The sequence below is a fragment of the Egretta garzetta genome, unplaced genomic scaffold, assembly GCF_000687185.1.
Source record: "Egretta garzetta isolate BGI_Z169 unplaced genomic scaffold, ASM68718v1 scaffold204, whole genome shotgun sequence".
Classification (NCBI taxonomy): Eukaryota; Metazoa; Chordata; class Aves; order Pelecaniformes; family Ardeidae; genus Egretta; species Egretta garzetta.
This window is the reverse complement of record NW_009259424.1, coordinates 3,784,854-3,799,983: the sequence shown is the minus strand read 5'-3', so window position 1 is coordinate 3,799,983 and position 15,130 is coordinate 3,784,854. Positions and strand designations below refer to the sequence as shown.

The following is a 15,130-nucleotide window of genomic DNA, read 5'->3' as shown; positions in this document are numbered from 1 at the left end:
TTATGAAATATATTGCCCACTATAATAAATAATTTATTTTCTAAAATTATCAGTTCATCTAAAACTACCAACAATTTCATTTTTGCTTAGGTATATTCACTGGTAACCAGGTGGGGAGGTTTTGTTGGCCTTTTGTGGGGGGGTATTGTTTGTATCTTTTTTGAGTTTTCAGAACTGCTGGTAAAAAAAAGCCCTTTACCTTTACAAGCTCTAGCATTTGGATGTTCTAAAATAGTCTTACTGCTTTTTTTTTTTAATTCATTACTTGCCAGTTTACTGTAATTACAATTATTTTGCCCCTCCATTAAAAAAACCTGCACGCAGTAGAGTGAACATTTAAAACGACCATCTTATTTAGTGTGAGATGATACAACAGAAAACAAGGAAAACAGGAAAATAAGCTGCCCAGAGCATCCACAACTGGTACAATAATATTAGTGCACTGAATGCTAATGGTGCTCTCTATATCCATCAAAAAAGCCTTTGCAGAACAATTCCGTAACAGCTGACAGAACTGGTCCCCTCAGATCTGCTCAAAATTAGCTTTTATTACCTGCTATATAGTAAAGAATATGAAATGCTTTTGTAACATGAGGTCAGTGCAGTTATCTGTTCCAGTTAAGCGTGAGCAGCTCTCAACTCTCTCCTTAGCAGTGGGCAATGTCCGGGGCAAGCTCACATGCGTCTCAGGGAAAAGTGAGCTCAAGCTCTGGATACTGCACTCAAGCTCCTTCTACTTAATCATCCTGAGTGGGGATCAGGACAGAAATAAAAGGAAACACTAAAAGCCTTAGGGGAAAAGGAAATTTGTTACCAGACCAATGAGAGGCCACCGCCAGCAATTCTGACAAGCTAAACCTGATGATGATTTGTTTATTTCAGAAGGTGAAACTAAGTACTAGAGGCCTACAAGCCTCCCCACTTGCTGGTCATAGTGAACAAACCCCACATTTCATAATACCTTGACCAAAGACACCTGAAGACAGGTTGATCTGACACAAAAAAACAGTGGAGCTGAGAGAATAAAATCTACAGAGCCTGTGCTGTTTCTAAAAGAGTCAATCCCACCTGGCTTGTGAGGGTTTTGGGAGCTCTCATAATATTTTAAGAGCTGAATGAGTTAGTAGCATCAGGCTTGAAACCAACAGTCAACCCAATTAATGTCAGAACGTAAATTTGTTTGGAACAGTTATTGAAGAACAAATTGAAAAGACATTTTAAAAACAACAGATTGCAAATATAATTTTGAACAAAATGCTTTAACACATTCAATTTGTATGCAGTATAATTACACTAACAGATTTTGTTGCTGAAGTTGTTTTTAAAGTAGAAAGGCATATGACTCCATTGACATAATTGTAAAATACCATAAATATTTGTTATGTAACTCATTCCCACTTTTTACTGTTTCACATCTTTGAGAGCTAATAAAAATTCTCTCAGTTTTAAGTGTTGCTGATTATTTTCTCTTTACAAACATTCAGAAAATGAGAACTCTCTCCATACCAAAAACTACAGCAGCTGCTTCATCTATTCAGAATCATAACAAGCTACCAGGAGGCAAAAAGTGCTCCAGTTGCACTAGAAATTTATAAATCACTGTTGACCATCCGTAAGCAAAGGTCTACTCTGATTGCACAATATATTAACAACACATTGAACCTTGAGCATCCTCTCTCGGGCTACAGCAATACAACAGATCTTCACTGTCAACCATCAGCAGGCAGAAAATAACTCTCAAGTCTCACTGCACCTTTGGAAGAATGTTTAGCTGTGAATAGTAACCAGCTGTGTACTCACCAGTGCTTTGGCATTGGGATTAGCTTTCTTGTCCAAGAGAACCTTGGCAACTTTGTAGTGGCCACAGTGGGCGGCAACATGCAGCGCAGTCAGATAGTCATTAGTGACGTCATCTACAGGCACGTTGTGCTGAATCAGAAGCTGAACACAGTTTAGATGATCTCCTTGTGTTGCCATGTGCAACGGAGACAAACCATTCTGCGAACAAAAAGACCCAACACTGATGGGTTATAGGATGCTCAGAGAAATGAAACTGCTCCATGTAGTTCTTAGAGCATTTGTTGTATGAAGAATTTTACAAGCTCAGAGAGCACCCAAATTAAACTTAACATGTTCAGTCTAAAAATGAGGGTTCTTACTCTGGCAAAACGCATGTGGAGCTTGTTTGGTTAGAGTTTATAGGCAGCTCTATCTTAAAAAAAACAGTCATGATCTAAACATGATCTGAACAGCAATGATCTAAACGCAGCTCATCTCAGCCAGCATAGTTCAGATCAGTTTCTTGAGTTAAATGAGTTATGTGAAGAACAGCACTTTGTGACTTTTAATACCCTAGCCAGGAAATTTGCTGTTTGCAAACGTTGCATTAAACTTGCCACTCTAACGTAGCCTGCATATACCAGGCATGAGAGAGCAGGTCAGAGCATCACTCAGTAATCACTACAACCTTCCCTCACCCCTCCAGTGTTTTCCTGAATTTGGGTTTATGCCTTACACCCCACTACACACCTGTAGAGATGATTCTTCCCAGCCAACATTGGTACAACAGCAAAAGTTTCAAGTGAAACTGGGCTAAAAAAAAATCTGCATGAGACCACCATGTTGTGACCTACCAGCGGCAGTGGTAAACCTGTTTCATCAGGGAAACACCTGAGAGAGATTCACATTTAGGAACAAAACCTGCACCAAGAATTGTTTCTTGCACTGCTTATAATAGTTAATCAACAAGCTGCCAACACAGGTTACGTCTCCAGAGTAAAAACACAGGAGAAATAATTCTCAGAACTTGAAAGGACTGACCCTCTTTCATGACAAAAGATTAAAAAATATGCCAGAATGAAAGAGGTCTTGTTAGGAGAGGTACATGAGCAACTTAGACAAACATCAACAGACCTTCTTCAATTTGGTTTGGTTTGGGGTTTTTTTTTTTGGGGGGGGGGGGGGTGTTGGTTTTTTTTTTTAACTTAGCCCTTCTAATGCCAAAATTAGATTCAAGTGCAGCAGCTATTCTGGTAACACACAGTAGTATATAATCTATAAATGACTGACAGTAGCCTGTGTTTGCCATCATGAAGAAACTGAAACTCTTGCTCACAGATGCAGTGCCCTCGTGTGACCGTGGTTAGCAAAGGCAAAGTAGCAACATAAAACGAGCTGAGATCTCAGGCTTTCTGAAACAGATGATTTCTTTTTTCTCCCTTTCCATGGCCATATCATAACAGTAATGACAACCATTCAACATAAAGGTGGAAATACACAGTGAAATAATTTTTAGAAGTTCCATGGAAGAAGGATGGTGACAGTAAGCAGGTTAATACTGTCAGGATTTGAAAGCAGTTTACATTCAGTGCTGAGAAGCAGACATTCTTGGACACAGTTATATATTTCAAGTAAGATTATCTCATGGGCACCTCACTTGTGATTTATGTTGGCTTGGATAAGCCTCTTTCCCATTCCCAAAGGCAACTACAGCAGTTATCTGCATGGAAGCTTGATACTAGCAATGCATTTTAAATGTTTTCACTGTCTTCTAGGGTAGTTAAACAGTAGAATAAGAAAAAGATTAATTTCCCTCAGTCACCAAGCCCTCCTGATAACAGTTTGTAACCAATGATGCTTTTTAGGTGATAGTAAAAAATCATGAAACTTCATACACTGTTCTGTTCCATTTTTATCAGAAAGATCCTTCAGGTGATAAGTGTCATTCTTAACAATAACAGCCAATAAACCACACTTATTTATGGAGTAAGAAATTGAGAAGATGACATGGGGCTCCCTCATAGGAGAGACTTGTACAAAAGAGGCTGACATTGGTGGGAAAGAAGGGAAGAAGCAGAGCAGCCACACATCAATTTGGGAAAATCAGCAAGGTGCTTGGCAAAAATCTGTCATGGATGAGAAAAGCGCAGGAACCAGCCAGACTTTACGCAAAAGAGCAAGAGACAAGGCTGGATGCTAAAGAAGTTGATGAAGACAAAGCATCATTTTAGTATTGTGTTTTGTTATGACCTAAACCAGCCTTGCTCTTAATTCTGTTGCAGTAGAAGATACTGTGCAATCTTACAGAAGTCACTTAATATTTCAATGCCTTTGTCTTCCCTCTTCTACCATAAAAGTATTACACATAACAATGTTCTCCTGCCCCATATCCATGCTGTGAGAGACAATCCACCAGTGCCTGTAAGAAGGGATTTGGTACTTCAGGATGGAGGCACTATATAAACACTGTTATAGTACTGTTTTTATGAAGATTGCCAAGAAAACATTAAAAGGTGAAGAAGTTCAAGATTAATCAAAGATAGTGACAGTCACATGATACCTTAAGAAAAAAAAATCAAAGTGGATCAGAGAGCTGAAATAAAGTATCAAATGCCTGACGGGGCAAACATAAAATCATCAGTGATACATACGGAGCCAGACTCTTGGCAGTGGTGCCCAGCGACAGGACAAGGGGCAATGGGCACAAACTGAAACATAAGAGGTTTCAGTTGAATATGAGGAAAAACTTCTTTACTCTGAGGGTGACAGAGCACTGGCACAGGCTGCCCAGGGGGTTGTGGAGTCTCCTTCTCTGGAGATATTCAAAGCCCACCTGGATGATGTCCTGTGTAACCTGCTCTGGGTGAGCCTGCTTTAGCAGGGGGGTTGGACTGGATGATCTCCTGAGGTCCCTTCCAACCCTTGCCATTCTGTGATTCTGTGAAGCTATGTCAAAGGACTTTAATCAGGGAAATTGTCATTAAGCTGGGGGGGGGTAGGGAGAGAGAAGAGCCAAACAAGCCTAGAAAAACAGTAATTAAAAAAAGACAGGAATTGATCCACAGAGATGTCATTTCTCACATGGAAAATCACTGGCATACTCAGGGCTAGAATTTGGGTTTCCTTTTGCTTGTAGAAAACCCCAGATAATCCACTAGGTCATTGCCTCCTCTGAAAATAAGGCTATTCTAGTGCAAAAAAGGGCCAGCACAACACTAAACAAGCTCTAGCAGGAAATAGCTATCAAACTGCAGCTCGGTTATTCTTCTGAAAGAGTTTTATATAACATGAGAAAACTTTGTGAAGTTCAAATTCTTTCAAAGATGTGCCCTATTTCCAATAATATATGACTTAATTTGAAGAGAACAGAGCCACTTATTTTTGCAGAGGACAGTACTATGTATTTTAGTGCCAAACGAATGGATTCATTAATGTCATTCAGAGGTAATGCTAATTCTTAGCTTACCTTCTGAAAACAGCAGAATTAACACATCAGAAGGAAACTCAGGAAGCTCTGCACTTTCTTTTGTTCACTTTTTAACACATAACATAGTTTTCTCTCTTCCAGAGAGGAGCTCCCATTTTGCTGGAGGTGTTTACATAAGCCTGTGCAGGTCAACATCCAGAGCACATCTTTCAGCCTTGGGCTATTTCAAGCCCACTATCCCATGTTCTCATCTGCCTGATTTGGGCTCTTGAACTCTGGGCCAGGCTGTGTGAATCTCCTCAAGAAGAGGAACAAATTCAAACCCCACAGGCCTTGAACAGCAGGTTAAGCTTAAGGATAACACCTGACAACACAAAATCCATGCAGCAAAGAAAAGTAGTTCCTTAGGAGAGGTTCTCATTTATGATGGTGGAAACCAAAGGAATGGGGTTTATGGTTTTTTCTTTAAATAACTGAGCTACCAGGGAGTGTGGAAGAGCCTTACTCCCTGGAGTATGAGCTCTAGGGTCTGAGAGCGGCAGCAGTGTGGAAACCTGCGTTGGGGACTCCTGGACAACCCCTTGCTGTGTCCCCCTGCTCATGAAGTTTGCAAGTCAGTGGCTGTAGGAGTCCATGGAAACTCCACACGCAAAGGATGGGTGGATCCTGTCTGTCAGATTACCCATGATAGCACTTGCCAGTGACTCACAGAGCAGAGGAAAGCTGGTGCCAACCTCCCCAAACAAATGCTAAATATATTCCAGTAAGGGGAAAAAAAAGAAAGAAAGAAGAGGGAGGAGAAAAGCAGAATATAGAAGGGCGCTGAGGCAGAATAGGACAGGATGACAGAAGAGAGAAAAGAAATCACAGAAGGAAGCAAGAAACGTTGTTGGAAATATATTGCTTACAGACCGAGAGAAAAAAATGCAGTGGAAGGTTATCTTGGGAAAGAACCTCAACAAACTGCACAACCCAAATGTCAATCCTGAATGGGAAAGTCACGGCTCATAGCGGTGCTACAAAGCAGGCTGCTGCACTGAGATTTAAAATCAGCAGTAACGGCACAGCAGAGACCACCACCAGAAGAGTTCTGGCAAGTGCATGCTTTAATGCCAACCCTTGGGTCTAAAGCAATCTGCACACCCTGGCGCAGGTGATTTGAAATTCCCATGAATAATTTTGCATGATAAACTGTAGAGAGATAGAAGGTGGAGAAACTGGTAATCAGGCTAAGTCCTAAGGAAGTATGAGCAGTCTCTGCAAAGAGACATTGCTCTATTTTTATCTCTTATCTCTACTCTAGCCTTAGGGTAATTTGGTGCAAGCTGAAGATATATTGTAATCACCGGGTATTTATTCCAGGAGAGATACAGAGATTTTCAACTACTGAAATTCTGAGGGATAAGGTTACCATACATGCCTTTTTGGTTGGCACAGAAACCTTTTCTTGTGTATCTCAATTTAACACATTTCACATATGCAGACATGCGCTACATACGGCATTCACTTCGGAGGTCTCCCACACAGTTACTTTAAATAGCTATGATATAGGAAAGTTATTGTCAAACCCTTAAATATATGAGACATGCAGAATTACATAAAAAAAAAAAAAGCAAAGATTATGCCAGCGGAAAACAGTACCAGTTACCTTGGTTTTGGAAAGAATAGGGGCACCACGATCCAGCAGCATTTCTACAACTTGTTCATGGCCGCTTCTTGCTCCACAGTGGAGGGGAGTCAACCCATCCTGTGGGACAGAAGCATTATAATCGATGAGTTTCAGACACAGTAAAATCTTGTGCACTTTTATACAGACCTACTATGTGCTAAGAAACTAATTAATTCCCGCAAGATGCTGCTCTTAGGCAACGCAACAGCTGAACCTGTTTATTCAAACAGACAGAGTACCTTTCAGCTCTGATTTTCTAAACACGTAAATAGTCACATCAAATTGGTGCTCATGCAGTGGACTACTTCCAGGCTCTCACCATACATGCAGTAAAGGGGTAAATGCACATACAAGAAAAAGATGAGATTACACATCAGGTAATTTTGGCCTGCATGCCTTTGAGAAAACCAGGCCTTTCATTTCAGTCTGCATCAAAGTCAACGGATAGTCATTTTGTCTGAGAGAAAAAAAAAAAAAAAAAGTTTCCTACTTAGTTTGACTTTTTTTATTTCACTGATTTTGACAGGTGTATGGCAGATCAGAAACCATCTTAATCCCAGGTGATAAAAGTATGTTGGACTAACTTCTGTCTCTTGTTGCGTAGACCATACGTGTGTGACTTCCAGCTGAATGCTTTAGAGTCAAGACAAAATGTCAATACCTCTTTCACAATAGTTTGCTTAATAATAGTAATCACCATATTAGAAATACATCCCTTAAATAAGAGGAAGACATTGAGTTATTCCAACCTGATTTGATTATTCTTTGACCTGTACCCTGCTTACAATGCTCAAGTAACCTACTGTTCACGAGTGCGATGATGAAAGACAGCACGTATGCCTTGAGTCACTGTGAGTAAAGTCACATGGAGTTTTTCAATGCCATATCACACAGTGCTTGTTACAATTAGTAACGTCATAGTTTCAAGCAAAATAAGGAAGAAAAGTTAATGCTTTCAGAATTGGTAAGAGCAAACACTTGATTTGCTACAAGCAAAACAGATATGCAGGAGATACTGTCACATACAAGCAATATTGTATTTTCACTAAATATGTCAGAGCCTTTATAAGAAACGATGAAAGTAATAAAGAAGAAAGATAAACATTTATTAGTTTTCCAAATACAAATCATAAAGGAACGGGCCTTTTTCCAGTGTCTTCCAGCATTCTTAAAAACACATATGTTGTATTGTCTAAAATATGTATGTCACATCATTTTTGTGAAAAGGATTATCAAAAATGCCTTCTCGTACATCCTGTGCTTGCTAATTCATGCACATGCACTCCCTCTCTGTCTGTCTCTGTATGGTAGCAAGTACTATTAAGATACCTCCTTAGACATATTTTCCTTGCATAATTACAATATTCTTTCCTGATAATTCCTAAACCATTACACTCTACGAGAACGTTGGCTTAAGGCTTGCAAAGTGTAGAGGGCAGCCGGGGGGAGGGAGGTAGTGATTCAGAGCCTTACACTCGCCTGCTTCTACTTTCTTGCCCTCCCCTAATAAGCCTATGAAAGATAGCAGACAGAAATTGTTGTGATTAACTTTTTCTGCTAGTCTCGTTTGAAACTTATGTGGTTCTCACTGTGCATGTGTTCTTCCACTTAAAGTATGGCATATGTTTTCGATGTAAATGAATAAAAGATTTTGGTTCAGACTTAACTTGGTCAGGACTCAGGGAGCCATTTGTTCATGCAAGATGAACGCAGTTTGGCCTACTATGTTCTTACTGGCATCTCCTGAGCTGATGTTATTGTCATTTCTGCTTCCTTCTGATATTTCAGCCCATGAAGTACAGGGAAAGGCATCTTGTTAAAATGTTACTACACAAAATAAAGATGTATTGCTCAAAACATGTAAGCAAAGACAAAGAGAAAAGATATCAAAACCCATGAGGTACGTTTATCAGCTGAGTTGCAAAAGTTTTGCTGTACCTTCACAAGAAGTGTTTAGAAAAGGTAATGCAGATTTCCCATACAAGTAGTTTCCACAGGCAAGGGCATACCAAGTACTGAGCAGGATGCAAACAGCTAACATAAAAATATCACCCCCCCCAAAAAACACATACAGAAAAGAAAATAAAAACCAGCAAGGCTAGGAAACTAGAGACATGTAGGCAGGAGCTGAATATCATGTACCTTAGATTGTTCATTCTTTTTACTTCCTATAATTATCATATTCTCCAGACACATCAAAGAAAGGTACTCAAGGAGATCAGGCACAAAACTGTAAGTTAGGGAACATTTCCCAGATTTTATCCCCCCCAACTCATTTCACAATGTACCACGGGTAGTACATACCAAGCCCACAGAGAATGAGACACACTTGATCATTTTCATGCGCTAGACTAGACAAAAGCTATTTCAGTGCTCCCTGGAGCACAGTGCCCCAACCCTCTCACGTTGCCTGACCAGGTTCCTGTGGCCCAGGAGGCACCAGGCAGTCATGCTTGGCCAGCCAGAGCTCATTCTAGTCCACACAGCAGTCACCGCCACCAGACGCATCACACGGCGTGACACAACATTGCAGTGTAACGTAGGTGCTTGTTGGGACAGCTGATCTGTAGCTATTGTTAAATGATGTCAGGACTCCCACTGTATAGAGCAAATATGCTTGAAGACAGCTCATTTAGCTGCAGAGATCTCTTTTTGTATTCTGAAAAGACATCGTCTATCCACCTGGCTTGGTTAATTGCTATATGGCGCTAAAAGTCATAAAGAAATGTGCAGAGGCAATCTGAAACATAGATCACAGAAAGATTTGTTTAAAAAAAGAGAATTTGAGATTAAAAGGGACTGCTCTGAACTCAGCGAGACTTCACTGAATTTGCCAGGAGATTTTCTAGTTGCTTATTTACTGTTCATATAGACTATACTATGTGAAGCATAAAATATATTACATGTATTAGGAAGCAAACTTGCCTTAATATGATAGTCTGTAATGGTTCAGAAAAACCATTACAAACGATTATGACAATAATCTGCAGATTAAGGGCTCTCTAAGTATGTGCTGACATGATAAATCTTATCATCTGTATTATCTATCCCTCCAGAGAGCCTGAGAGCAGCTCCAGCAAAGCCAGGAGGACAATAGGAGGAGTTCTGCTTAGGCACAAGCTTCCCACAAGCATTGCACACCCATCTCTGGGGCTGCTTCTCTTTCTTTAGCTTTTAATTCAAATACACACATCCCCCCCCCCCAAATAAATGAGATCTAAGTGCTGTTTCTGGTCCCTGTTGAGACTCAGATACTGGTGTATCTTCCTGATGTTACGCTGGGGTCACAACTGGCTTGAGGTTAGCAGATGATGGTGCAGCCAGTTGGGCCTCCCTGCTGCAATATGTTTCCCTGCCACCACATGTGGCTCTAAGAGACCCCTGAGCAGCACGGGTGAGCATGAACCAGCCTCCCTGAGCTCCCCAGCTACCCCTTCCCTGTCAATGCCCACCCAGGATTTCCCTTGCACAATGGGATCCCCTGGGCTGTACCCCACATCCATGGGAGCCTCAGTACAACAACTCTCACGTCAGTGAGCAGCAGCTTCTAACCCCTTCTGCGAGTGATGAAATTAAGCACAACACCCAGTAAAAAACTTTACCGTGATGCAAATACTCAGCAAGAGCTTGCCAGACTTTGAGGCAGATCCCGGCGCCGGTCCATGGCCTTGGCAGGAGCATGCCAGGCCCCCCACTCCCCTGAGCCAGAGCTAGAAGGCATGCTTCCCCCCCCAGGGGAGCGATTACTGCTGCCCCCAGGGTTTATCATCCCCATGGCTGCTTAGTGAGTCTCCCTGCATGTGCTTCAGCCTAGCAGGCCTCTGCATCTTGTGGTCCCTCCGTGCTCTAAGTCTCCCAAATTCTTCACTTCATTGGCATTATTGCAAACTGCCCCTTCCGTACCATAGGGCCACAAACAAGGTTTGCTCTTCCTACACATGCAAAATGCACTTACAGTATCAAATCAGTGTAATTTTGTAGTTATTTTTTTTCTTACTACATGTGGCTTTTCTCTAGCAGCTTATGTATGATCCAATGCATCTTAAAAGAGCATATCCCACATGTTTTCATGCAGATAACAGTGCTGGCCTGTTACTTAGCTGCAAAATCAGTAGAATGAAGATTATAAACACTTATTGTTAATCCAGGCTAAAACATGCTTTCTGCCTGCTTCAGACACAAATTCACTTTGGCATATGCAGTATTAGACAGCCAAAGCAAATCAAACTAATTTAATCAAACTCTCTAATTAAACTTTTTTTTTTAAAAAAAAGTCTTTTCTGGAAGACAGAGAAAAAATAATTAGGGCAACATTTAGTAAACATGCTACATGAGGCATTAATAGGTCTTGGCTTAGAATGTTAGTAAAAAACCTGAACGACAAAAGCTGCCCTGCATGGCCAAAAGCAGCACCCAGTTCTTGAGGAGTTCCCTAAAGAATTCAGTACTAAGCCCAAAGTACCGGCTGCTAGACATCTCTCACAAAAGAAGAACAGAGAGAAGATAAACAGCTGGCTAAAATAAACAATGCAATATAAGCACGAACTAAGAAAAAAAAAAAAAAAGATGCCTGAGCCCCAAAATAGTTGCAAGATCATTTTTGGAAATAACCCCATATGCTCACATGTTACCTGAACTCCACTCCAGGGTGGTTTGCAGAGCACAGTTTGCAGGCGTGCGACAATATTTATGGTGCTCATCAAATCCTAGTCTTAATGAATATAGAGAAATTGGGAGCCCATGGATGACTTTTACAATCATTTATACAGGACAAAGATTTAGCCCTTCACGTTAACCTTTTGTGCAGTATTTCAGCACTTCAGTTTCCAGGACCATCTGCCAGCAGCAAACGCAAATGCTCATGGAAATGACTAAGGAAAAGAAATCATCACCTCAACTTATTTAATACTCAGGAAAGGCTTTCTGTGAATTTATCTGTAAAATGAGTATGTTTGTGAACAATAAAAATAGACATTACATGGAGCATATTTCCAGTACCCCATACAGAGAATGGATTGCAGGAACAGATCACAAAAGGACAGCTGAAGAGCTAAATCTGTCCCATCTAAGAGTCAGAGGAGCAAATCCTGGCCCTGTTAGCATTTGGTCAACACCACAAAACAGTATCATCTGCATACTCATTTAAAGGTGAATTACAGACCTGATAAAGGAGAAACAAAGGCCTAGGAATTTCTGCTTCTGAGCAAAAGAAACAAACAGTTTCCAAGAATTTTTGTCCATTCTATGCGTACAGAACCTTTGCTATTCACCTTTAAGGAGGTGTTTTGTGTTCCATAACCAGAGTTTGCATTAAATAATATCACGGTGTCCAAGATAAAAAACTATTTTAATCAAACAACAACAACAAAAACCCTGCTCATCTCTTATCCACAAAAATTCTGCTCAACTCTTTAAAACCTCTTAAAAAAAAAAGAAAAAAGAGAGAGGTCTCACATTTATAAATCTGATAATAGGAGCCTTACTTATTTGCACGTGCAAATCCCATCTGTTTACCAAGTTGTGTGTGCATTCGGCACCTGCCCCTCGCAGAACAGCGCAAGGCTGAGCTCTGACTGGGCATCCAGCTGAGAGGCACGACTCGATACACATGTCAGAAAAGACAGCCTTGGCTGCTCTTGGCCGTTCAATACATTCGGTAGTGGCGATGGTGTTGCAAAAGGATATGACTGAAGCTTTTGTCATCCTGTATTTTTGTAAGGCCATTCTATGTCTGGGACATTAAAAAAAGAATGGTGCTTAAAAAAATGAAACGACTGCAAAGTTGACATACCTCAATTGTTCTGCCTCGGAAACCAACATTGGGTCATGTAGTAATAACAAGAGAGGTTTAGCAGGAACATGTGTTGTAACAGCTCACAGCAATTAATCTTTGCTACTGAATATGAGAACTAGGCAGACACTCCTGAGACAACGTCCTTTTTTCATCTATCGCCACTTTACTTCCAGCCTTCTATTGCTTCCCCTATTGATTTGTAAATCCTTCCTGATCTACTCCAGTGATGCTCTTCCCTTTTCTCGATCACGCAGCTGTCTGCTCCGTCTCCTCCGCAGAGGCACCAGACCACAGGCTGGTAAACCCTTGCCAGGATGAGTCAGTGCCGCTGGGAGCAAAACTTCCACTTAGTCACTAACTGCCAGAAAATGATGCCTCTGGTAACGCCAGAGAAGTGCAACGATGAGTGACACACGTACAGCACAAGCAGGAGAAGTTATGCAGATCCCTTCTGATTTATGGAGAGGATGGGTGTTTGGGGAAACAGGCAGTCTCTGGGGGAAGCCAGAAAAAACCAAACTACCGCTTCGTGAACCGCACTCATCCATTGCCTTTTGCCTCGCTGGGAAGCTCTGCCAGACTCAGGAGCTGTTAATGCTTCTGCCCTCTTCCTGGATCCTGTTTCCGTCCCAGCCTGTATTTTTAGTTACATAAATTATCCTAATGTCTGACCCTGGAGCCTGCGATACAGAAAATGAAGCAGATCATGGATTTCAAAACTAAAAGAAAAGAAGCAGCTGGACTCCAACTATTTAAAGTAGTGGTCCCCAACGTTTTGGCTGCAGTGGGACATAGAAAGGCTTGCAGAGGGGAAGCAAACAGTCCCTTGCTACCTCCCTTTCTCCCTGCTCTGACCAAATGCACATCTGTCATGTCACAAAAACGTGGCCCTCCCTACCACATGGTAGGCCCACGCCCCTCAGCCTGGCAGCCCCCATGTAGCACGTAGGAGGCTGGTGTTTTAGTCCAGAAATTGTACCCACTGTTCACGTTATCCGTGAGAAATCATCTCTTCCATATTCCCCAATTAGAAAAACCAGAAACATTTTACAAAGAAATCACGAGTGACTTCTGAAGGTAACATGGAAGAACAACTAAAGAAAAACATGTGGAGAGAGTGAAGCCATGAGAAAATAAATTGAACCAGTTTCTGAATTTGCTCCAGAAATAAAAAAATACAAATGTGCCACTGCAGGAAACCTCAGAGACTGCTGAAACATTGGAAAACTAAACAGAAACCCATGGCTACAGTAATAACCACAGAAGAAAAGATTCTTAGGTTATACCTTTGTTTTTTGTAGAATGATTCTGCTGGAAATTATACAGAATAATTAAAAATGGAAGATGGATAGGTGAGATAAGCTAATATTTCAAGAAAATGACAACTGTCAAAAAGTTACAGGCAGAGCTCCTGAAGGTTACCTCATGTGCGCGGGAGCATGTTGCAAAGACTGCCGTGACAGCCCCCAGCAGCGCTAGTTCTAGGTTTACTTCCAAATATTTGAACTTTTTCCTTCTCTTTTTGCCACTGTGTAAACAACTAAAACAACCCTAAGCTGATTTGATTGGGTTTTAACTACAGCACTTAGGTATAACCATATGCATTGAGCTTTTAAGTCACTACGCCGGGCACATTTGCTGACAGGTCCAAGCCAGCAGCTAAGCACCCAGTCAGAAAGGGGCCAAGCTGTGTGAGGCTCATCAGCAACTTCACGAGACTCACCAGCAACATCGTGCTCTGTGACACTGCCCTGTGGATAATGAAAGGCAAACACAGACTGCAGTTCAAAGTTACTCCGTTAGCATTCAAATTCTGAAATATCTGAATTGAATTCTTGTCTTTTAGCATTTTCTTGTACATCCACCTCTACCCCCCAAGTAGCTCGAAGCAGTTCCTAATTAAATGCTCTGCAGAGAACACGGAAAATTGTTGGTTCTGAGCTTGGCCATATGTGGTGTTTCACACGCTGCTTTCAGAGATGTAAATTGTCAGCATCCTACTGCAACCAGTTCATAAAAAAGAAATGCAGTGCAGCTACAGTAGCCTGCCAGGAAGATGAATGATTTAAGCTGTACAGCAACAAACAGGTCAGAGGCAGGAATTCCACACAGTCACTCACAGCAGTCACATTTAAGCTTACCCTTGTTTTGGCATCAATTTTAGCTCCTCGATCAAGTAGGAGTTTGACCATATTTGCATTTCCCCTCTTCGATGCAACATGTAACGGCGTGATATCATTCTGTGGAAGAAAAAACCATGAAAGTAAATATCCGTATGTCTTTCCTTCATGAACTCCACAATCAGTTTGCTCACAGAATGAATTATGCTCAATTTGCTAAAGCATAACACAGCTTTGTTTCCGTGGGAGCATGAAAGCAAAGGGAAGCTGTGTTTATCCACAAATGTGAATTACTGGCCTGATACCTCGACGTATATGTTATGAAGACAAACATTCAAGTT

General features: G+C 41.2%; 1 protein-coding gene across 1 annotated transcript in view; it reads right to left on the bottom strand.

Annotated features, from left to right (window-relative positions):
* ANK3 (ankyrin 3) overlaps positions 1–15,130 on the bottom strand; it is a 206,454-nt gene that overhangs the window by 106,707 nt on the left and 84,617 nt on the right. The window contains exons 9-11 of the mRNA XM_035892536.1: positions 14,811–14,909; positions 6,855–6,953; positions 1,801–1,998 (exon numbers count right to left, since the gene is read on the bottom strand). Coding sequence (XP_035748429.1) covers positions 1,801–1,998; positions 6,855–6,953; positions 14,811–14,909 — 396 coding nt within the window. The remainder of the gene's footprint in view (positions 1–1,800; positions 1,999–6,854; positions 6,954–14,810; positions 14,910–15,130) is intronic.